Source organism: Lutjanus erythropterus, chromosome 4 (genome assembly GCF_056507025.1).
Source record: "Lutjanus erythropterus isolate fLutEry1 chromosome 4, fLutEry1.hap2, whole genome shotgun sequence".
In the NCBI taxonomy this organism is placed as follows: domain Eukaryota; kingdom Metazoa; phylum Chordata; class Actinopteri; order Lutjaniformes; family Lutjanidae; genus Lutjanus; species Lutjanus erythropterus.
Genome location: NC_139320.1, coordinates 10,712,038 through 10,736,990, shown reverse-complemented (window position 1 = coordinate 10,736,990; position 24,953 = coordinate 10,712,038). Strand labels below are relative to the sequence as shown.

The 24,953-nt window shown below is 39.3% G+C and overlaps 2 protein-coding genes across 2 annotated transcripts in view; both read left to right on the top strand.

The window, feature by feature from the left end:
* The first annotated feature begins 1,197 nt into the window (after positions 1 to 1,197).
* Positions 1,198 to 13,628, top strand: laynb (layilin b). Its single transcript, XM_084716943.1, has 8 exons — positions 1,198 to 1,569; positions 4,869 to 5,175; positions 5,424 to 5,581; positions 7,656 to 7,700; positions 8,238 to 8,312; positions 8,418 to 8,535; positions 10,324 to 10,678; positions 12,999 to 13,628. The coding sequence occupies exons 1-7, from the start codon at positions 1,497 to 1,499 to the stop codon at positions 10,637 to 10,639; spliced, it is 1,092 nt and encodes a 363-aa protein (XP_084573069.1). The 5' UTR covers positions 1,198 to 1,496; the 3' UTR covers positions 10,640 to 10,678; positions 12,999 to 13,628.
* A 1,293-nt stretch (positions 13,629 to 14,921) lies between these two features.
* The window catches only part of sik2b (salt-inducible kinase 2b), a 65,667-nt gene continuing 55,635 nt past the window's right edge, over positions 14,922 to 24,953 (top strand). The window contains exons 1-2 of the mRNA XM_084716942.1: positions 14,922 to 15,478; positions 21,408 to 21,524. Of these exons, the coding sequence (XP_084573068.1) occupies positions 15,341 to 15,478; positions 21,408 to 21,524 (255 nt within the window). The 5' untranslated portion in view covers positions 14,922 to 15,340. The remainder of the gene's footprint in view (positions 15,479 to 21,407; positions 21,525 to 24,953) is intronic.

Below are 24,953 nucleotides of genomic sequence, written 5' to 3'. Positions count from 1 at the left end.
AACTTTCTCCAGACTTTCACAATCATTCATAGTCTGGATATTACTGTAAGAGCAAATGCCTGGAAACTCAACCAAAGCAATGAACAGGAAGTACAGTTTAAAAAAAAAATCCTTTCCTCTTCCTCCTCTGCATGTTTTCCTGCTCCATGGGCAATCTCTCCCTCTCACCCTCTTTCCTCTTTATCTCTTAGTTAGTCACTATGTCACTTTTATGTCCTTGTGTCTTTGCAGGGTGTTTTCATTGTGAGTCAGTTTCCTTTGAAATGCTTACGCTTGCTTTATTGAAGATTTGGATGTTGTTTTTTATTTAGTTGAGGCTCACTGCCACATCAGATCAGCATGTTTACCAGGCACAGAAAAGGAAAAAGTGAGTTGTACTTTTGACACGCACCATTAAGGTTTTTGAAGTGTGTCTGTTTCTGTTTTCTCGCTTCATTTTCTCCTCTGAGCCATTTTTCCCCAGACAGCACTCAATCACCGTCTTTGTATAGTCGAATGAGAATGATAGGGTAGACTAGGGGCAGTTGCAACAGGGGGTTAGGCCCTCTCCCCACCAGGAAAACAAGACACATTCAAAATTTGCTGCTGCATTTATTGAAAAAAACAACAGATTTTTCATGAGCTGTCTTGATATTTTGTATCAATTAGTCAAAACTTAATGAGTGTGAATCATTTTTTCGATAACTTTTGAGTCACATGGTTAGCATGTGTCTGGGTTAATGTGCACAAGAAATTCTGTCATGGCTGATAATGTGCGGACAATTTCGACAACTTGTTACAAGTGCTTATACAAATTCCTTCTTTAATGTATTTCTAACATGTTGCAACCATCCCTTGATCATGTTGCAACTGCAGCCAGGGTTGTGTTCACTTGCAACATCCGACTTCTTCCATTCAAATAAATACTGGGTCATAAGTAATCATCTTTAGAGGGTATGGGTAATTGGAAGACAGATTTATGGTTAATACATAAAGATTTCGTGAGTTCAGTCCAATTAGTCTCTAAGAAACTGAGATAAAGCCAAGTGTTGCAACTGTCCCCAGTCTCCCCTACTCATTCTTTACTTTAACACAGGGAGCATGATACACAGTGTGTGCACAAAGAACTCTATTCATGACATTATGATGACATTACTACATGTGAAATGTGATTTTACTCATTTAGTAAAAGGGTACACACTCTGGATACTCTGACTGTACATTCATACCTCAGTGGTTTGAGTTTACATCCAAAAAGAAAAAGCAACGATTCTTTGTGTTTTCCAAAGAAAAAAATCTTGGACCATCTCACTCTGGATTTTTTTTTTCTCCCTCAGACAGACGCCATATGCACGCCTTCTCTGCTCGACCCACTTTTGACTGGACGGACTCTGCTGTCTGTGTCATTGGTCTGTGTTTATCACAGGGTTGGAAATCGGACTTTTATCTCTTAACAAACTAGTTTTCACTTGATTTTAAAGGTAATCCGTCCAGAACACGCGGGTGAACATGTAGAGATGGATTTAATGAAGCTGTTTGGCACCGTTATCGCCGTGTTGTTCCACCCTGGATCCGCTTCTAAAATAAATGGTAAGAACTAAACGAAGGAAAACTCCCTTTTTAAATTGCTTTAACGTTGCAACACTGTGTACTTTATTTCTAAAGATTTCGACATGTCTGTTTTCACCGATAAAGTTTTCCAAGTGTGCATGCGGCGCTGTACAAGGCTGACATTTATGATTTCTGTGTTTTCTTAAGTGCTTTAACGAGTTTGATAGCAGAAGAACCATCGTAAATGAGCGAAAAGCACGCAGTAGTCTGTGTGCATCATAACGACCATCGGGCTGCAGTCAGCAGAGCTGCACGCGCGTGATGTGGTGGAAAATCAACATCAACAGACTGTTTAAAGATTCACATCAACGATTTGCCGTCAGGAGGTCGCTGTGCTGTGCTGATTACTATACCGATAACAGAAGTATTTACAGCATGTGTCCGTTACTAACGAAACCATTATGCAACCGACCACATCTATTCTCTATACGGCCGGGCAGTTTTATTTATGTAACACAGACACAGAGGCAACTTCATGCGCTTCGCACACAGTGGTGCAATGTAACTCAGTACATTCACTTACACAGTTGTACTTTACTTGAGTATTTCCATTGTATTCAGGCTTGGGGAGTAAGGGATTACATGTAACGAGATTATGTAATTAGGACATAATTTAAAGGTAACAGTATTCCATTACCAAAAACAGACGTAAAATTACTCTTACATTTATTAAAATGGGATTATTAGTAGGATTACAATTTTAAAATACATTTTAAAATCAAGAAAGATAAACTATCATGTGCAGTGTGCACAGATTACAGCACTTCATGAGTCCCAACACCACTGTAGCTTCAGTGAAACCTACTAGTCTGTCAGTTGCCAGTTTCATTATTACTGGAAAAAATGCTTTCACTAGGTGGAGATTTTGCCATTATCTTGTCTCAGCATCTAATTTAAAGAAACATATGCAGGTAAAACCAATGGCAAACATTAGTTACACAGACCAATCACTAATGCTAGCCATACAGACCAAGCACTAATGTTACAGACAAAGACCAAAGGTCATCTTTAGCTACACCAACCACCAAAGATAGCTAGACAGAACTGCCAACTTTAACTGCACAGACCAACCACTAACGCTAGCTACACAGTCAAACCACTAAAGTTATCAACACAGACCAAATGCCAACTTTATCTACACAGACCAACTGCTAAAGATAGCGAGACAGAACAACTGATAGCTACACAGGCCAACGGCAAACGTTAGCCACTGTTACAGCTGGCTCAACACCGAACATGGACACAATGGACACAACACCAGGAGAGACGTTTACTGCATTAAAGTTTATTGAAATAAGTGGATGAACTGAAAAGAAAAACAGATGCGTAGCACCACAGTGATGCTGCTGGTGATCAACCTAGAGGGGTCAGCAACAGGGTCAACATCAAAATACAACAGGATGTGAACACTGAATGTAACATCACACAGACCATATGCTAAAGTTAGCATGACGGAACAACTGATAGCTACACAGACCAACCACTAACGTTAGCTACACAGACAAAACACCAACTTTAGCTACACAGACCAACCACTAAAGATAGCTAACCACACTAACTGATAACAATAGGTACACAAACGAACCATCAACTTAATCTACACAGACCAACTGCTAACTTAAGCTACACACGTTAGCTACACATACAAACTGCCAACTTAAGCTATACAGACAAACTGCTAACACTTGAGGTAAATAAGGTACTTTTTACTGCACTATATTTTTATATCGTTTTCTTTTTTTATTGATTATATAAGGTAGGGGAGGCACCATCACAATCACCAAAGTGACACAAGACAACAGGGGAAATACTGTATACCACAACAGTTTCTTTCCCTCCAGTCCACTTCACCCCTACCCTCTAACCCTGACATGATGAACCAAGGTGGTGGAGCTGCAATGATTAGTAGAATAATTGATTAGTTGATCAGGAGAAGACTAATTGACAACCATTTTGATAGTCAGTCATTTTTGGGGCAAAAAATTTCAGCATCTACTGGCTCCAGCTTCCCATATGCAAGGATTTACTGCTCCTCCCAGTCATCTATGACAGTAGATGAAGAGTCTTTGGGTTTCAGACTGCTGGCTGGACAAAGGAAATAATCAGAAAACTTTGTAGACATTTTTTATTTTATTTTATTTTATAGACTGAACAGTTGACCAATTGTAAAATTAATAATCAGGTTAATAAATAAAGCAAACAACCATGCTACATTTGTTGGACAGTTTTGGTTATTAGATACTTTTCAGATTACAATCTTCATGCCCTTTCTGTCCAAGGAAAAACCATGTATCTCCAGAGTTGGTCATTTTGAATGTGAATGTTTGCCATAAACTGAAGGATGACGTGTCCCTTTCTGAGTTGAGAAAATTCTCCTCTAAATCAAATATTTGAAACCTTGTGGATTAGCTGGAAAATATATTGTTCCAGAGCTGAAACCAGGCTGTTTTGCTGGCATTATTTAAATTTGACTTTTTAGAGACACATGGTTCTCACAGGACAGCAATGCTTCAAGTGATGATCGTATAGAATATGATGCACAACAGTATGTAAAGTAGTTAAAATTAGCTATACTTAAAAATATCTGCAGCAGTAATATTAATTCAGAAACATCATATATAGTAGTAAAACACTGACACAGATATTCTGTTGATTGTATTGACATACTTAAGTAACGTTTTGAATGCAGTTCCTTTAACTATAGATTGGAGTATTTATACATTGTGGTATTATTAGCTTTACTGAAATAAACAATCCAAATACTTCAGACATACATAAGAGAAATAAACATACAGAAAAAAGTTTAAGAAGTCACAGAGATAAGAGGTCTTAAGGCAGTAAAGATCCATCGTGAAAAGCCATTATTAACATACTTCAGTCAATATTTAACCTACTCATTGTGCCTTCTCAGCAAACCACTGCGTTTCAGACCCACATATTCAAAATGTTTCTTTCCACTGTCTGTCACAGTGCACCACAGCCTCGAAACTGTTTTGATTGGCGCAGGACAAATCCAGAAAAATACAAATCTTTTTAGGGACCTTAAAACATAGGTTTTGTACTGTAATTTCACTGCCATATGGTTTAACCTACCCATGCTGCAGGAAAATGTGGTCAGACTTTGGCAAAAAAAAAATCTGGTTCCTAATTTATCTGGATACTGTAGGTTGTTTATAACCATCCTGCCACATGGACACCACAGGAAGCCATCAGTAAACATTAAAAATTGTGCATTTATCATTTTGTTATCTCTCTAATTCTGACTGTGGTGCGTCCAGGTCAAAGGATCTGTCGGCGCGGGACAGAGCGCCCATGCTACAAGGTGTCCTACATCCAGGACAGCAGGCGGAGGCTGACCTTTGAGGATGCTAGGCAGGCCTGCAGGTTGGATGGAGGCGAGTTGCTCAGCATTGAAACAGAAAGTGAGCAGCGACTGATGGAGAGATTCATAAAACAGCTGCAGGCCGGAGATGGAGACTTCTGGATAGGGCTCCGCCGAAGCCCACAGCGCTACAGAGCAGGGACCACGAGCCCAGGTTGCCCCTCACAATACTATTGGCTGGATGGAAGCAAGGCCAAGTTCAGGTCTTTATAATTTTTTTAACATTTCACTCTTTATATATGAATGTTTTGGCTGCACACAGCACACTAAAAATACCAGTGGAAAAAGGCCGTAGTAGAAAAGATTATTGGATTAAGGGATGTTTGTGTGGGCGTGATGGAATGTCTACAGTCCTTTTCAAGAATTTGAAAATGAGAAATCCAAATATAAAGTTAAACAGTGCAGTTTAACTATGATACGACTCTAAACTTGTGCATCTTGTTTGCTGTAGGAACTGGCACTGGGACGAGCCATCGTGTGGTGGTGAAATGTGTGCGGTTCTGTACCACCAGCCCTCTGCACCACCTGATGAAGAAGGTCATTTCCTGTTCCACTGGAATGATGACAACTGCAACTCCAAGAACAACTTTGTCTGCAAATATCCAGAAGGTGAGCCCGTAGATCACAGACACTGTGCTGTTGTATCTGGCTGCTCAGTGCTGGGAACTATTGACATTTTGGCACTCTTGGTTTTATTTGGCTCTTGAATCAACAAAATCAGAATTTTATCTTCCAAAGACCATTACTGACATGTGACCACTTCTGTCAACAGCTAGCATTGAACAAGTAATGTGTAATTTAAATATTGGTGGTCTGGATTACTGTAATCCTCTGCCCCCAGGCAACCAGAAAATACATATCTGCATATGTTTCAGGTACACTTAATGTTTTGAATGCAAAACTTTAAATGAGCGTAGTGGCTTTTTTCAAGGCAGCACAATTTGGTAAAAGAAAATGTCATATTGTGATAATTTTGACTGTAATTGCGATTGCTGTTGATGATCAGTTTAGCATTACAGTTTTCATGTTCAAAAATGTTCAAATTAAAATCATGATGATGTGATATTGTTTTCTTTCATCTGGAGAACAAGATTTTTAGGCCAGAACATCTTTGCAGCACTGCAGTACCTCATTATAATGCTTTTTCAAAAAATTGCAATTTGGTTGTGCTTCTGCAATTTGGATATTACACTTCACCATATTGCGACTTTATTGCGATTGCAAATAATTGTGTAGTCCTAGTTGCAAGTACGCATACACGCGTAGACGCCACATTGATTGGATCGGCCTGTTGTTGCGATTCAACAACATCACCACAATAGTAGCCTGGGAAAGACAGGCCTGTGAACAAATACATGTAAACAGGGGAGAGAAAGTCTTTCTTATTCAAGTCATTTTTTATTCAATAGTTCAGTAAAAACCCTTTGTTTAATACTTAATGCAGATAATAAACCTTTGAAAATAACATGACTCATTGAAATCGGTTGAGAGATATAAATGTTATAGTGCTTTTTATCCAGGAAAAGGGCAGCTTGTATTTGTTTACAGGCCAGTCTTGCCCGATCCAGTATAGAGGCAACAAAGTCCAATGTGGCGTCTATATATATTTATACGTATGTCTATGCTAGACAAGTGTTATTCAGGGGTAAATGTTGGTTTAGAGGGTGGTGCAGTGGTTAGCACTGCTGCCTCACAGCAAGAAGGTTCCGAGTTCAAATCCCCCAGTCAGCTGGGGGGCTGGGGATGTTCTCTAAGCGTACTCTCGCTTCCTCCCACAGTCCAAAGACATGCAGTGTAATAGGTTAATTGATAACTCTAAGTTGCCTGTAGGTGTGAGCTTGAGTAGTTGTCTGTCTCTGTGTCAGCCCTGTGATGAACTGGTGACTTGTCCAGGGTGTAGCCCGCCTCTCACCCAATGCTAGCTGGGATAGGCTCCAGCCCCACCGAGACCTGTCAAGTCCAATAAGTGGCTTTAGACAATGCATGGATGATTTAGAAATCTCAGTCATGCATAATTCCAAGTGCAATAAAAATGTAACTTAAATTAAACCACATTTTACATTCAATATTCCTATTTTCAATGCAGTTGTTAACTGCTGTACACTGTCAATTCAGTGTTGAATGACAGACAAAATAAAAAAAATGGATTTGCGATTGAAACATAGCAGTATTACAAATGAAAACACCAACTAAGGACTGAAAAGAAAACAAAAACAGAGTCATCAAAATACCAGCATCAACAGGAAGAATATGTTCTAATGGGAATCATGTCAAAAATATTCCAAGTGGGGTACATTACTGAAAAAGTTTTAGAACCACTGTTCTACAGGAATTAAAAACTGAAACAACCCTTCACTGGACTGATGTCTACACTTTGTGGTTAACAACCTTAAGCAGATATTTTACTTTAACCATTTTACTCCCCTGAACATTATTCACTTTTAGTTGGTTGATTAATTTTATTTCCTTTTCCAATCGTTTTGCCTGTTGTTTGTCTTTTTTTTCTATTTCAGATCTGAACCATTCTTTGAATGCATACCTTTATGTGTTTCTTCTTTTGTGTATTAGCTGACAGAGGCAGCATTGATTACTTAATGTTACTAAAACATGATTTATATATAGATTGGATTGAATGGCTTCTTGTTTTGTTAACTTACTTACTTCTTTTCCCTGTCTTTTGTAGAAAAAGTACCAGTATTTACTGGGGAAGGGAACACAGTACATGCAGGTACAACATGCACTTGACTATGCTACACATACTTTCCATGTATACATAGTTTCTGTGGGATACAGATAACAAGTGACTGCAGATGTGTTTATTTTTAGATCAAGAAAACTACTTTCTAACACATAGGGTCTACTTTCAATGCCTACTTTGTTGCTTTCCTTTATTGTAAATGAAGACCTTACAGTGTATTATGGTTTGTCTCCTTTGTATAATCTGCAGGTCACATGTGGTGAAGAATAAACACATAATTCAGGAAAATAGTCATTCTTTTATTTAACAATAAGTGAATTAAAACACATATTAAAAACCTATACACATAAATGTACATACATTCTGTGTAATTTAAAATAGGTTAGTGTTGCTAAATTTAAACAAGTAGGCAAAATATAATGCATTTATTATAGATGATACTTTCAGTATTTCAAGTCATACTCTCACATTTTGTTTATTGTTTTCTTAGAAAAGGAGAAAAGTTCAATTAATGGTTAGGTATTTTTTTTCTTGTCATAATCAACTGATGATTTGTTTGTTTTCTAGTTCCATCCCTGAGGCCAAACATAGTCCCAACAACAGAAAGTGATGAGGGGATAAAAATAGAACCAGAGTCATCAGGTAAGAAAAGAAGAAAAATCTTCATATTTTATTCTTTATACTTAAGTTAATACCAAAAAGTCATCTCAAAAGAGGCTATGCACAGTAATATTTTATGCTTTGCAGTGTCTCTCTCAGACAACACCCTGTATGTTTCCTACATCCTTTATGCAACTATTCCTGCGCTGCTGCTGCTGCTGTTTGCAGCTGCTGGGTTCTTCTGCTACAGACAGCACAATAAGAGGTAAAAACAGAAAAGTACAAGATGCTGCACTTAAAGCCATAACATATTGTTGTACAAATTGTTGCTGTTTAAAACATAAATAGAAATGAAATGCAGTGACTTGCAAATCCTTTTTGACATCTGTTTGGTTGAAAACAGTAGAAAGATGATATATTTAATGTTCAGACAGATAAACTTTTATTTTTTGTAAATATTCTCAGTATGAATTTGATTTGATTTCAAAAAAGTTTTGACAGGAGCAACAAAAGACTGGGAAAGTTGTGGAAGGCTGAAAAACACCTGTTTGGAACATTCAAAGGGCAAATGCAATTGGTTAGGTGATAGTGTCAATACTGGGTGTAAAAGGGGGCATCCTCGAAAGGCTCTGTTGTTCACAAGCATGAATGGAGTGACGGTCATCACTTTGTGAAAAATTATGTGAACAAATAATCCAGCAGTTTAAGAACGTTTCTCAGCACGTAATAGCAATGGGAGATTGGGATTTCATGTTTATAATCCATATTATCATCAAAAGAATCAGAAAACCCAGAGAAATATCAGCATCTATGGATGGAATATGGAATGCATTAAAATGCATTAAACACCAACATAATTATATAAAGGATACTGTATGTGCTTGGGAACACTTTGGAAAACAACAGTAAAGACAGTTTGCCGCTGCATCTATACATGCAAGTTAAAACTCTACCATGCAATGAGAAAGCTATACTCTATATGAACATCATCCAGAAATGCTGCAGACTTCTCTGGGGTCTGAGCTCATATGAGATAGACTGACCCAAAGTGGAAAAGTGTGTTGTGGTATGACGAGTCCACATTTCAGACTGTTTTCAGAAATCATGGACATTGTGTCCTGCGGGCTAAAGAGGTAAAGGACCATCCAGATTCTCACCAGTTCAAAACCCAGTATCTGTGATAGTATGGGGCTGTGTTCACACCCATGGAGCATGTTTACCACTTTGGTACATCACCTTGTCTTTTAACAACACTCAGTAAATGTAGAAATTTTGAAAGTGTAATTCTCTCATTGTTGCTTGACATATGTCTTTTTCAATTGGAGACAGGTCTGAACTTCAGGTAGGCAAGTCTAGTAACCCAACTCTTTCACTACGAAGCTGGAGGGCTTTGACACGTTAAGAATGTGTCTTGGCATTTTCTTGATGAAATAAGCAGAGACATCATCTGGATGGCAGCATATGTTGCTCCAAAACCAATATGCGCCTTTCAGTATCAGTGTGCCGTCACAGATAGGACAGTTACCCATGACACCTGTCCATACTTTTCTAGAACGTGTTGCAGGCATCAGATTCAGAATGAATAAAGACAATAAAGTTAATAAGTTAGAACATTAAATAACTTGTCTTTGTACTGAATTCAGTTGAATATAGATTGAAAGGGCTCTGCAAATCATTACATTCTGTCTTTTTTTTTATGTTTTACACACTGTCCAAATGTTTTTGGAACTGGGGTTTGTACATCAAATATGAAACACTTGATGCAGAAGAATAAAATGACACATTCAGAAGCATTTTAGAAGATATAATTGTTGATGGGTTTTTTTCAGAATAAGTTAATACATTGTATCTATGTATAATTCATTTATGTAATATGTATTCATCAGTATGGCAGATAAATGTATATAATATATTTATATTTGGTCTTTGAACAGTTTGTTGTGTTATTTCACTTTATGTGGCCTGTAATGTGGTCATTTCACTGATATTTCTCCTTTTAAACCATATTGTGATTGTCCAACAGTCCTCTTTCATGTTTTTCTATTGTATCCAGGAGGAAGACAGTGACACAAAGCTACCCCAGCAGATCAAAACCTTGGAAGTCAACAACAGCTTCTCCTTATGCTACACCAGGACCTTACGCCTGTAGTGACGTTACCAGACTGCATCACACTGCTCTGGGCAGCAGCATGCCAGCAGCCATCATGACAAAGTACCCCTGCGCTCCTGCCTTGGACTCCCAGGGTGACGATTATGAGAATGTGTCATGTGTGGACAGGGAGAGCGTCTTTGTGACCAATGATATCTATGAGACCTGCAAGGCTCCAAGTCGACAGACTGGTTGGGTGGAAAATGAGATCTATGGATAACACTGTTGATGCCCATGTGGTCTGATGAATCTGACCCAGGTAGATCAGAGGAACACAATGTGCTCCGTCCCTTTTTTCGTGTACGCCTCACTGGCTGCTTCTGTGGTGCAGGATTACCAAACGTGGCTGCGGCAGCCTGGACTGGTTATTTGAGCATGTCTCCTGTGTGTGTCTCCAGTGTTTCATCATGAACATCCAGCGTTCAAAGATTCAAGTCATATTAATGCTTATAGATTGTACATAAGACATTCACTGTCACTAGATGTCACACTAGAGCACAGCATCTCAGACAAAAACAAATGAATGTGTCGGTCACAACTTGATCTAACCAGAAACAGCTGTTATATCACTCTCCTCAAAGACACCAGACTCGACTGACAACCATTGACCAATGACCATTGTCATTTCACCTCACAGATCACTGTTAAACCCACCTCATTCAAACTCGACAGAAACAATATAAAACTCACAAATGCTGTCTTGGTTAGTCTTTCCACTTTTCCGACAATCACCACCTTTGGTTTGGTCAGAATAAACCCTTAAATCACAGAGTTAGATGTAAAAGTATTCCTGTACATTAGTAACCTATTCAGCTTGTTGAAGAGCTATCTGAGTGACCCAAATCCATGTAAGATAACAACAAGTCAAATATGCTTCAGGTAGCTCAAGTTTTACGGTTTCAACTGAATGTAATTTCCTTCAGGTGAATGCTTCGAACTGCACTCTGCCATCTTGCTTTTACAATGCTGTGTGGGAGGTCAGTTTCTTAATTGTCTTTATTAACACGAGGAGGGTGAACATTTTCACAGGAAGGGACTAACATGCACGTGTGGCCAAACAAATTACCAAAACAAAGAACGGAGAAGCTCAGCTACAATACATGCAGCTCTATCTTTACCCAGCAAATAGTTTACTGCAATATTGATGTTAAAAATCCTTAAAAAATGAAATATATATATATATATATAGTTTTAGGGTTTAGGAGTTTCCTTACGTTTTGTCAATTGTGACTCCATATTTAGGCCCCGAACCTCCCAGAACCCCACTAATAGAGAGTTCTCAAATAGTCTATCAATCTTAATCTGAGCAGGTTTTGGATACAAGAGTAATAGATAGATTATATAAAAATGATAATATATTTAGCATCTTTTTAATACATTTTATTATCAAACAAAATGGTTCTACAGCCATGCTAGCAGATTTATGAGGCTGCGCTTAATGCATCAGCAGGCTAACAGGAGAGTATCTCTGTTCCCTGTGTCCTATGTTAACCCCTAACCCAATACCATTATGTACTATATGGAACTGGGGAACACAGGAACATTTGTCATGGCACAGTATGTGCCACATAAATATGCGGAACATAAGACCCTTGAAACACAAGAATGACCCCATGCTAACGTTCTCACAAAGGCCAATGCAAACATGCTAATACTTCACAGGTACAATGTTTACCATATTATTTTATTTTATTTTAATTTTTTTTAGCATACTATCATTTAAAGGGTGGGTGCGTTACTGTTTTTGGACAGCTGTTTATATCATTCTGCTTCCCAGCAGTGTTTTTTATGTATTCAGATCAGACCAATCAAATTTTGGTTGAAGTATGTATGTTTTACTGTCAAAATGCTATTTTCTTCTAAAAACATTTTCTCCAGTGACCTGACACAGGTTTTCGCATGATGATTTTGCTCCTAATAAACCGCTCAGATTGAGCGAGGGGAGGGGAGGGCATCAGTGCTCTAACCAACGTCACTGGTTTTTGCTAACGGCTGAGAGAGAGTTTCCATTTGAAAAACCTGAAAAACAATACAGATGGAGCCACCCTTGAAATTTCAAGTACAGCTACGGCTGATGAGACTTAGTTTTGCAGGTATTCAGGCATAAACTAAAGCATTAAATAGATGAAAAGTTATAATAGTCCTGAGAGGCAGATGAATGTGTGTTACAATTTTTTTGGCAGCCCATCTAATAGTTGTTGAGACATTTCACTCAAACCACAAATGTCAACCTCATGGTGGCGCTTTGTCTTTGTGATACATCATCTAGACAAAGTCAATGACAAATTATGTAACTTCACAGGTTTCACAGGCATTGATGAACTCAAAATAAGTGGAAATGAGTCAGGTCATTGCTGCTATATCTGGCACAGTGGATTGCACATTTAACCCTGGGAATACAGTAAGTGCAAGTTTTGAGGACTCACACAAGGTTACTCATGTTGTAAACAATCCCAATCCAAAATTAAACTACTCAACCCTTTTTCCAATCACGTCATCATATTATGACACACAAGGACAAAAAGATTCTGTTGGCTGTGTATTCAGGGACTATTCTGACCCTTTCTCTAAATCTGCAGCGTGGTGTCGGCCCTGTGTAAAGCTTCCTGTTTGGACTCTGATGTCAGGGAACAGGACAGTACAGGCGGAAACACTGATGACAGAACTCTGCTGACCCCGGTAAACCTCAAAGCCCTGGGCTTTCCCGACTCCACCTGACTGTGTGAGAAACTCAACCCTCCCACTGATCTGACAGGACAGAGACTTTTTGGAACATGTCGTGGACTCATTCATCAGTTTATTTCTTGTAAAAGCATATGCCTATCTTGTATATTTGTAAACTAATCATGGATATAAATTACTGAACACAAATGCCTTTGTTATTTCTGAGTGTGTACTGAGTGGGCCGTTGGGTCGGTGTCTTGGAAAGATGTTGCAAGCCCAGTAAGGAGAGGCTGAGTGTGTTCTTGGAGAATGTTAGACAGGAAATGCCAAAAGCACATCTGGAACTCTTACATTCAGGAAGTCTATGCGTGACAGCAGAGGCCTTCGGAGCAAAAGCTCTGCGCTCTGCCCGCTGAGTAACCCACCACTGTTCTGTGTTAGGCTGTCACTGCATGAGCTGACGAGAACAACTGCTGGGTGTGAATGTGGGCTGTATCTCAAACATGACAAGATTTTTGGTTGTCAAATAAAGTTTGGTTTTAAGATATTGTGGTTGAATTATTTAATTTACACAACAGTAGGGCTAAATTCAAGTGTGCTTGTGTTTGTGGAAGTGTGTAGGAGAGTGTCTGTGGGACATTAGACCAGAAGTTCTCAAACTTTTTCTGGCATCCATCACTTTGGATGCCAAAAAAGTTCACACACTCATTCATTAACAATGACGGGAAGCAACTGATCCATTGATCCAAGTTGAATTATAGACTTGGTTGCACCAACAAATATTAATTTAATATAATTAAATTTAATCAGAGTTCAGAGTCAATCCTGACAAATTAAGCAGAGCTCTGTTGCACAATTACAAACCAATCTCTGTTTAGTAAACCCAGGTTTGTAGATGTAAACTGAAATTAAATAGAGTTTAGTCAATATTTAACCCAAATTAAAATTAATAAATAAAAATAATTCGAGTGCTGTTGGGACCTAAGTACATGGTCCCTTTAGAGTAATAAAGGTCAGCATAATGGCATCAACAAGCTCGTTTGTTTGTTAATTTTCCCTACTTAAATCATATTCATTAAATTTCATTCATTCAACTTTATATTTTTCCCATGATCCTCTGATCACACCCCACCTGCAGTGGCTGTAAGAACAACTACAGTGGATGTGTGTGAATGTAAAATGCCTGTTACTAAAATTATGTAAACACAACTGCACCGAGAAGAGCAAAAAGGAAATATGAAGCCTTACTTCAATTTTCTATTTTCGCCAACAGATGGTGCTGTTATGCAGCTGACCAAAGTGTCTTTTGTGGCTGATAAAATGTCTAGTTTCACATGAGAATCCTGCATGTCACATTACATAAGGTTATATATAATAATATATTAAATATTTGTTAAGTATATTGCCTTTTTTTCTGGTTTATATGACTAAAAGTAGACATGCTGTGGAAGGTTTAATTCTTTTTCGTTCTTTTACATTAAAACCTAGCAAATTGTTTTGTTTATTTTTTCCATGCATCCTCGCAGAGCATATTAGAATGAGCAAATAAAGAAAGGGGTCAGTTTCAGGCTGATTTAGCCTGAATTTAAACCCTCTGTCTGCATTTTTCACCCGCAGCCGACAGAAGCGTTATTAAACACCTGCAGGGCAAAACTTCAAAGTTACCTATGCGTGCAATCAAGGAGGGCAGGCGAGCAAACAGATTTCAGAATAGCAATTTTACCGGTTGACGTAAGAGGTGGGTCTGGTTGTCTTGGCAACCAATTGGCACTGAAGTGTGGAGCAGCCCGGTGGCCCCGCCCCCTGTACAAATACCCCTATGGCTTTGACGTCAATACACGTCAACCAGAGAACATGATGCCTCTTTGCAAGTCAACTCGTGTGCTGCTGTGTGGCTGATAGAGGCAGCTCAAAGCTGAAATATTATCGCTCTATTGTACCGGAGAACGTGGTGTGACGGAGCAGCAAATGGCCTGCCTCGTATCGTAACGGACAGTGTCGCCACATTGGCGTTCAAGCTGGCAGGCAGGCAGGGCGACACAGAAATCAACTTTGTCTGTTTTTAATGGACGCGCTTCGAGCAGCGGTAGCGGCGGCAGCGGCGGCGGTTGAAGCGACGGCGGCGGGCGGTTTGTTTTTCTTTCGTCTTTATCTGTAGCCGTTGGTTCGGAGCCCCCCGTGTGTCCCCTTCTCTGCTCGTCTGGCTACCTCCTCCTCCTCCTCTGCTCGTCCACAAACAGTCCCAGTCCAGAACAGCATGGTCATGGCTGACAGTGTCCAAAAGCCGCAGATACGGGGTCCCGTCCGAGTGGGCTTCTACGACATCGAGCGCACTTTAGGAAAGGGCAATTTCGCTGTGGTGAAGCTGGCCCGACACCGCATTACCAAGACCGAGGTGAGTCAGTGTGGGTGAACTAGTTAGCCTCAAAGCTAACTTATGCTACTGTTCAGCTGGAGTTACATAACTTTTATGCACTAGTTGACACCCCAGACATTCAAAGCAGAGATACTAAAATGCTGTCCACATCATGCGCTAATAAAAACTTGGATCAAGTAACTGAACTGCCCCGGCTGCTCCAGTGTGTGTGGAGCAACAGCTGGTAGTGTGTTTGAATCCTGCTGCAGGTACAGCAGGAGCAATGACCCCCCCTCAGCCAACACCATCACTGCCAGTAATAAGAGGTCTGACCACCGACGCTGCTGCTGCTGCTGCTGCTGCTGCTGGGAAACACAAACTGTAAACATGCATGCTTTCTTTGGACAATAGCAACATACACACACCTGTGAGAGGTGGAGGACTCGAGTCACATGGCTTGACTTAAGTCGCAAGTTTGAGGACTTGAGACTTGTTTGACTAATACTGATAAAAGACTTGACTTTGACTTAGTTATATACTGCAGGCTTTCTTATCTCTAAGATGTAGAGAGCAGAGATGGATGGTTTGGTATACCATATGTAACAAAATCAATTATACAGCACTAATATGTGTTAACAGAGTCAAATTTTGTAATATGTGGTGAAGACTGAGTGTCATTAACAAAATTAAAAGTAGCAATAGCTTTACTTCAGTACTGGTTCCCAAACAATACCTTTTTCCATACCAATTTTATAATAACCATTTTATCAAAATGGAAATAACATTACACATTATGGTACAAATCTTTTGCTTTATTTTTCATCTCATTCTTGCACACTCAAAGCAGTTTTGTAGCATAAAAATATTGGCTAATCATATGTACCATAAGTGGTTAAATTTAAGATGTCTAGCTCAACTCGCTTGGTGTTTTTCTACTCAGAGCAATTTTGCAACATAAAATCTGAACCACAACTTGGAGATTCATTCCTAAGGTGTTGAAATTTGAGATAAAATGACAAGACATTTTGCAATACTCGAAAGTACTGAAGAAATTTCATACCCAGCCCTGCACATACTGTTATAATTACACAAACTCTGTGTAAGTACTTATAATCTAACATGTACAGGCATCCATAGTCAATATGTGGAAGGCTGAGACTCAGTGTCTGTATCCCTACAGTCAATTTTGGGGTCACCTCCCTATGAAGGCTGTCTCCTGCCTTTACCTCACCCCTTTCGCTGTCAAGATTGTGTTCGTAGCAATTTACGTGTTTAAGCCTCTCTGATATTACATTTATGAGTTTACTCACCAGTTTAAAAACTGCACAAACATACTTTGCTTGTACAGAGCGTTTTGCCCTAGGAATTCAAACTAAATGCTTGACTATATGCTAAAAGAATTTTTCAGCCCTGATAGTTTTTTGTGCATCCCTAGTAATTATGACTTGAGACTTGACTTATACTTAAGACAGATGACTTGAGAGGACTTGACTTAGCTTGACCAGCAGAAGCCAACACACACGGCAGCTATAGTAGAGGGGGCTAGTCCAAAAATAATAAAATTTGGATTCAAGGATTACATTGTTAATGGTAGTAAGAAGACAAAAGCAGGATGCCTTATCATATGAGAAGCACCTTAGACAGATGTGTTAATAGGCCAAAGAGAAATGGTGTGATCCTCCTAAAGGTGAGCCAGAGGAGGACGCTCAACACTGTGATGTACATTTTTTGTTTTACTTATGGTTTCAGTTGTTTTTTTAATTTTTATTTTATTTTTTTTCTTTATTTGGAATCACGTGTTTTAACAAAATTTCATACGATCATCTTGGTCACATAATTACTTAATTTTACACAGTGTTCCATTTTTCTTTTCCTTTCTTTACTTTAAGTTAAGATCTAGATTATAATTTCAGAGCCCCACTCTCCTTGTTCATGTAAGGCTTGTTATTGATTGCAACAAAATGGCAAATATCAGTAAGATTTATAAGGTGTAAGCAGGCTTCAACATTAGCAATTAGTGTTGGAAATAAAATTCAGTGATCACTGTCTTTTAACTGATTGAAATGTGGGTACTGAGATAGATAATAAGAATTTCAAATGACTTGACTTGTGCTTGACCTGAGCAATGACTCGAGTAGACTTGCTTGATTTTCACTACAGTAACTTGGAACTTATTTGTGACTTGCACATAAGTGACTTACTACCACCTCTGTCACCTGTACTCCTTTGTGGTAATACTGACCCAGACAGTAGCACCACAGCGCACCAACTTAACAGTCTGGCTGCCTGGTGTAAACATCCCAGTATCTGGGGCATGCGGCATGGGTCGGTGGTCCCATTATGTAATCCAAATAATGATGTGATTTAGTGGTTTCTTGTGCCAGCAGTGCTGAGAGCTTTGTGAGGAGCAGGGTATGCCAGCCAGCTAGAGAGAGCTCTGTAATTGGAAAGCAAAGTGTTCTGCACGCATGTATGCAGCAGACAGCAATCCACTGACTGGCACTGCTCTGGGGGTCTTCACTTAAGTTTGGAGAGACATCACAAATAACACTGCACTCTCTCAGGCGATGCAGCATGAGCGCAGAGGAAATAGGGCTTTGGTTTGTTTGAGTGTACTAATAGTTTTATGTCAGCTCACTACAGTGAGGCCTTTCTTGAGCAGTACCACCAAGTGCCATGACTTTCTATTGTAATGACAGAGACACAGAGGCGTTTAATGTAAAGTGTTTTCAATCTGTGTGTGAAGAACCTGCATTGTGTGAGACACACATGGTTTAAAAAAAATGCAGTTAGACAATAATCTATCAACAATTGTTGCTGTGGCCTTATTGATTGCACTGTAACAACTACAAAACAAAAACAACATTGAATAAACAAACACTAATGCTAACTGTGCATGTAGCCTACTTTTTGCTAGTATGGACATGGAATACGTCTTACATTAGCCTGTGTTCGCAATAATCTTAAAAGGTCTTAAATTGAACTTATTGAAACTTGCAGACACCCTGTATCAATAAATTGGAGCTTCTGTGATTTGAATATTGCACTTGGGCACATAGCATTTTTGATAATATTTCAAATAATTGTACAGCCCTAAAATCCAGTCTGTGAGTGAAGATGGTTTGTTGCTTGAGGCAGGGGGAGTGTTAGAAAAATAGCCTGAGAGGCTTATGAAAACCCACTTGCACACTTTGATCTTTGATCTCTAGAGCCTCCAACTGTTTGTCGTTGAACGTGAGTAATCACACTGTACAGAAAAACAGATTTACATCGTTGGGATGAGGCCCTTGGTAGGTTTAATGAATAACTAGGCAAGAAAATGGCTCTTAAGAGTCTTATCGTGCTAATCTAGTTATTGAAGCCTGTAGAGTGGCGCAGTGTTAGTCTAGCCAGGTAATCTGCCACTGTGTAACACTAACAGCTATGCAGGTTTTAATTTCAGCTAAACACTACACCAGGTGATTTCACTAGATGTCTACACATATCCCTCAGCCGGTGCGATATTGGAGTTGAATGAAAACATGCATGGTTGTTACTGTTTTTCAGGCCACTGGTTTGGTGGAGGTCACTCAGCACTGCAGCTGCTTGGCTCGGCTAGAGCTGGGCTGTTTGTTGGAGTGGCCAAGGTCAGCTGGAGAGGCGAGCTATCAACTTTATGTGATGCCATCTGTCTTGAGCACTTGCCAGGGCAAAAGAGATGTTAGCCTGGAGCATGTGTAGAGAAAACCAGAGTGTAATGACACATGAAACAGCAGATCCGATGCATCTGTGTGCATATTCCTAGATAGGCGTACCTGTGTGTGCATAACCTACTTTTTCTACTCATGGCTTGCGCGTGTTATACTGACCCATTCATCCCATTATGTACATATTGCAGCTTGTGGGTTCACACAGTGCCTGCCCATTCCCATGTGGTCCTGCCTGTTGTACATTTATCCATCTCTGATCATAGCAGCACATTCCTGCCTGTTCTGCTCCCATTACTTTGTGTGTAAGATAAATTCCCCTGTAGCTCATTGTCCTCGAATGACCTTGTGCCAGCAGAGTTTGCAAGAAGTCTTGTGCTGTGTGTGTGTGTGTGTGTGTGTGTGTGTGTGTGTGTGTGTGTGTGTGTGTGTGTGTGTGTGTGTGTGTGTGTGTGTGTGTGTGTGTGTATGAGTATAGCTGACAATGTAATCAGTTAGCTCAGATCTTTCCATGCTAAGTACCCTGTAATCCCTCTGTACAAGGCCAGTCATTTTAAATTTTATGCCCTGGAGGGCTCGGCTCGTATCGGAGTGCCATTAAAAGATTTGGATTTCTTCATAGGGTTTAACACCAAATTGCATACCTGTCTGTGCTGTGGGTAGGGAGATAATAAAGGAGAGCGTTAAACATATTAAAACATCCATTTCTGCACATCTGACTGTAAGTGCTAACTGCAAATATGCTAAAGAGGATTAAAATGGGTGTCAGCGGCAGCAGCACAGGGTGACGTCAGCTGGCAGTGAGATTGCTAGTCAAATACAGGCAATCGCACATTCCTGAACAGGGTATATCTGGTGTTTACCTGATGATAGTCAAGATGGAGGATAAAAGGATCAGCAGTGTGATAGAGGAAGAACTTGTGTCACAGACAGTATTATTACTGTACTGCTGTACAGTGCTTGGTGTCAGGTAAACCTTCAAACTCAAACCAGCCTTTCTGGATCCTGTTTCTCTCACCAAGGGCTGCACCTAACAGTTATTCTCATGATTTAATACTGTAATTTTTCATTTAATTGAGTAGTCATTTGGTGAAAACTACCATCACAAATTCCCCAAAGTCATATTCATGTTTTCAGTCTGTTTATTGGCTCCAAAATAAGAATGAAAATGACATAGGCCTTTTATCAAAATATCAAAATAGTTGAAAAGGTTGAAAGGTTCAACGTTTTTCTTTCACTTGGCATAATGGATGCCGAGGCTATAATGTTTATAAAATGTCAGAAAATAGAGAAGAATGTTCTCAGTTTTTCAAAGTCCAAGGTAATGACTTTAAATCTTTGTTTTGTTAGTCCATAACCTAAGATATTCAGCTTAATGTAACAGTAAGTATAGAGGAAAGCAGAAAATGCTCTTTTTAGCCTCTAAAGTATGGAGATTTTTTTTGGTATTAAAAATTACTTTAACAATTAATCAAAATAGTTAAATTCTTTGTTACCACTTGCCTGGTTAGGCAAGTGAATTGCTAGATTTACTAGACCGACATATCATTTTTCTCGCCCAGGGCAAGCCAGCATTCTTTATTGTTGAGTACTGAGTTGCAGAATCATTTCCTGTTGATCAACTAATCGATTAAACAAGTAATGGTTTCAGCTCAAGTCTCCTTTGTACCTGAAACAAGAGTCCCTTGCATTTCTGTTAATGCTGTCCTGTCTTCATTAATAGTCTTTCTAGCTTAATCTAACAGCGGTGTGATTGCTGAGAGGCAAACTGGGTTCTCGAGTTGTTTACTCCTCTAGCTTGGCTCACAGACGCTCAGAACACTTCAGATCAGCCTGATGAAATGCTGTTTATGAGACAGTCTGAAGGAGCGATGTTAATATTGCCTTGTTACCTACCGGACATCATTAATAAAGGCCAAGTGTGTTGAACTTGTGAGTGTGTGATTTAAACATGTACGTGTTATTGAGGGTGTGTGTGTATATCCAGCGAGGCCTGTGTTTGCCTCTGCTGTACCTTCATGTGATTTTTCACGCTATTTGGCTCAAATTTTGAGGCTGTTTGTGGAGGTTTCAACATGAGCTGTATTTAAGTATTTATCTTGTGTCTCAGAACACAGTGTCTCCTTTTGCCTCCTGGAGAATATTAAATGGCTGTCTGTACTAGTGTTTATGTGAGTATGGGGAGGTGTATCTTACTGCAATCTTATTACAGTGATTCAGCTGTTTGTTATTGAGAAGTCGACTCATTACAGTTGTGTTGTCGATGCCTTGTCACTCTGCAGGTGGCCATTAAGATCATTGACAAGACCCAACTGGATGCTGTCAACCTGGAGAAGATTTACAGGGAAGTTCAGATCATGAAGATGCTGGACCACCCCCACATCATCAAGCTCTACCAGGTGAGTCTCAAGTAGTTCAACATCGTTTTACTGCCTAGCATGCAAAATTAATCAAATTAATCTGGTTTTTGTTTTCTTTTGAAACCGGTATTTTTGCTTTTATTTGTCTTTTGCTTGACAAGCTGTGTCAGTCAGTGCTTTGACCTAACTTTTCCTTTGACCCATCTCAGCTTCAAGCAATCTGTCACTGTAGCCATGATATTTGAAGAATGACACCATCAATACCATGCTACTAACCTCCAGTCAGTACTGCACACATACAGTAGGAATATTTGTTAAATTTAGTAAAAGCTGTAATGTCTTCTACATGAGCCTGAATCCACACAAACTTATTTGTGCCTCACCTTTTGTTAGTTTGTTAGGGTTAGGTCAGATTTAATACAGAAACTGTTGTTAGAGGCACTGTAAGATCCTGGGCCCTTTTTCACAGAGATGTTTTAGACTGGTCTTTGGTTTTAGTCAGTTTGTTTTGCTTTTAATGCAGGTTAGACAGTTTCACAAACATTAAAAACTTGATTTCTTTTTAGGGACGCACAGATAACAATGCTTAAAATATTCATTATTATAGTGGATACAGATTCAATGGTTTTGTGTGGTTGTTTATTTTGTTTTTCTTGCTATTTATTCAGTAGAAAAAATTTGGCACCCTTTGTCCTCTCAATGTTGTGTCCAGCCACTGTCCTCTTCTCTGAAACAGAAGCTGGTTATGCTATTTACTGTTGTCTGAGTCTGACTGTAAATGACCAAGACAACATTTAGTGAGTACGTAATTAATGTGACAAATATTTTATGATGTAGTGAACAAAGCTTAGTGGTTTGACACAGTTTTTAGTCTGAAAAAAGTATTAATGTACCCCATATTTATTGGTAAGTAGTTCTTACTAAGAACGAGACAGGTTTGTGCCAGGGATTCATTTAGAAGTTTGTCTGTCAAGTCCTAGTCTAACATGCATTGCAGTGGGGACCAAACATAACATCTGTTGTGGGGGTCTACAACTTTCCTTGCTTCTGGCTAATCTGTGAACAAGACAGTTTCGTGGAGCAGAATTCATTGCTGCTCCTTGTGGATCTTTTATTCAGATTCTTTCGCAGTCTGGCGTGCTAAAGTGCACAACCAATCCAGGTCATTTTCTAATGCATTAGCAAACAAGTGCTGCCAAGCAGAACCTGTCACCGCTAGATAGTTTAAGATATGAGAGTGTAGTTAATGACTGACTGACACTCTGCACTACTGTGTGCATGGTGTGTATTATGCACTGTGTGAAGGTGCTGCTTGTATGATTTAAACTATATAATCTTAATAGTTGAGGGGTTTATTGTATAATAATGTTTTATTATTGTGCTGGGACATCAGATCTGATCCACACTGTGTGTCAGGCTATATTTAGGCTGCCATTTATTTCACGTTCACACTTTTTTATTGAGAGCTTTCTTATAAAACATCTACTTAAGGCCAGAATGGATTCATTACTTGTTAAAACCATTAGTAATTCTTGTCAGTGCCCCCCTGACTTTATTGGACCTTGAATAACAATTTAATTAAATATTGGGACACAGTGTCAGTACTTATTTACACAATGATTTAGCTAAAAAAGACCCAGAGCAAACACGATCCACAGCTGGCTAGAGGATTTCAACAACAGTATAAGTTTTTAAATATTTAATAATATCTAATATGCATTGAATTTATGGGCTTTATTTTTGCAGCAACTAGCAATGCTAGTGTTAAGCCTGAGCTTTGTCCTTTGGTATTTATCTGCACAGCATGCATGACAAGTTGAGCTGTAACAAGACTGAAGTTCCATGCAGTTGAATCATTGTAGAGCCAGTCTTTGATATTTTGATGAATTTGAAATGTGATTAAAAATCACATATTTAATAATGAACTCTTGTGTTGTTTGTGTTCTCATAGGCCTTTTTCATGGAAGACATTTTGACATGTCACTGTAGAGTTGGGTGATACCTACCAAGCTGGACTGAGAATGTCCACAGTGAAATATAGCATATGCATGATGACATCATTGTTGTGTGGTTGGCTGTCCCATAGAATAAAAGCCGACATTCTCACCGGCTTACCACTGCGGTCACCAACGATTCATACTGTCACTTACATCACCGGCAAAGGGAGCAAGCAAAATTATGAGCGTTTGACATACATCCCCTTGCCGGGTGTAAAACAGTCTCTGTATCACATGTCTGCAATTTAGTTGTGTTCAGCCTCTGAAGTTTGACAGGTTTAATAAAAAGAATCCTAAACGGGACATGTAAATGTAAGATTAACATGATCACCAGCAGCGACAGCTTTCTATTTCTCTCCCACATGTTGAAAATGTAATTTGACCACCAACAAGGACAGACTGCCTCAACTACTGAAGGCCTATAAATCACAATGTTATGATGGTAGAGGGCTCAGTGGTCAATGACTGTCAGACATCTGTGATTGGCCAAACCTTATCCCACAGAAGAAAAAGCACAGGTGTAAATAATAAAATGAATGATGCCTGAATTCCATTTAGCTGCTTCATTTTCAGGATCCTGGTGTTGTGTATGCTGGCTCACGGTCATGGTTTAGAGTGACACCATAATAGAATAGAGCCATTGTTAATGTTATTAGTAACACCTGAGCTTTTCCTTCCATGACAAGTCAAAATATCTGCGTGAAAAAAGGCCTAATTCCATACATCTTTGTCTCTGTCTCTTATCCAAAAAAGTGTACACCATGGTTTTCTTTGCAAGCTGTAAATGTCCCTCATGGTTATTTCGTTGCGTGCGTGCAGTTGAAATAGAGCCCATTGTCACTATCAATAGTATGATGTGTGCTAAAAGCATTTTTATAGAAATAAATCCCACAAATTTCATGTCCCTCATGGCACCTTTTATAGCCGCTGTGTGCATGTCCAGGTGCGGAAGGGAAGTTCACATAATTTTTTTATGAGACACAAATTGTATATTCTAAAATGATTTGTTCTGTCTGTTGCACTTTGTTTGTACATTATCTAGGCAGAGGGAAACTTATGATGCCTGCTTTCGTTCACAAAATTGCCGAACCACCAATAAATCAACAATTTTTGTGATTCAGTTGCATTACATAAGCCTTTGGGTCCTGTTAGTTTGTTTAGGGAAAGTAAATGAGTGTTCATTATCATTACACAACCATGTGGCGCTGTTCCAGCTTTCTGCTGTGTTATTTTGGTGTGTATCATTATTTCCAATGGTCCATCCATCCAATCAGCTCAGGTCAATTAGTGATTTCCTTTCCAGTCTCATAAACTAGGGTTGGCCCTGTGGCCCAGAGGGAAGCCCAAGCTAATGAAGACATGTAGAGACGCACACAGTCAACCCAACTGTGGACCCCACTCTAATTTGTTGTGTATTGTGTGGCCTCTTTTCTATTGACCCCAGCTTGCCACCATTTTATTCACTTCTTGT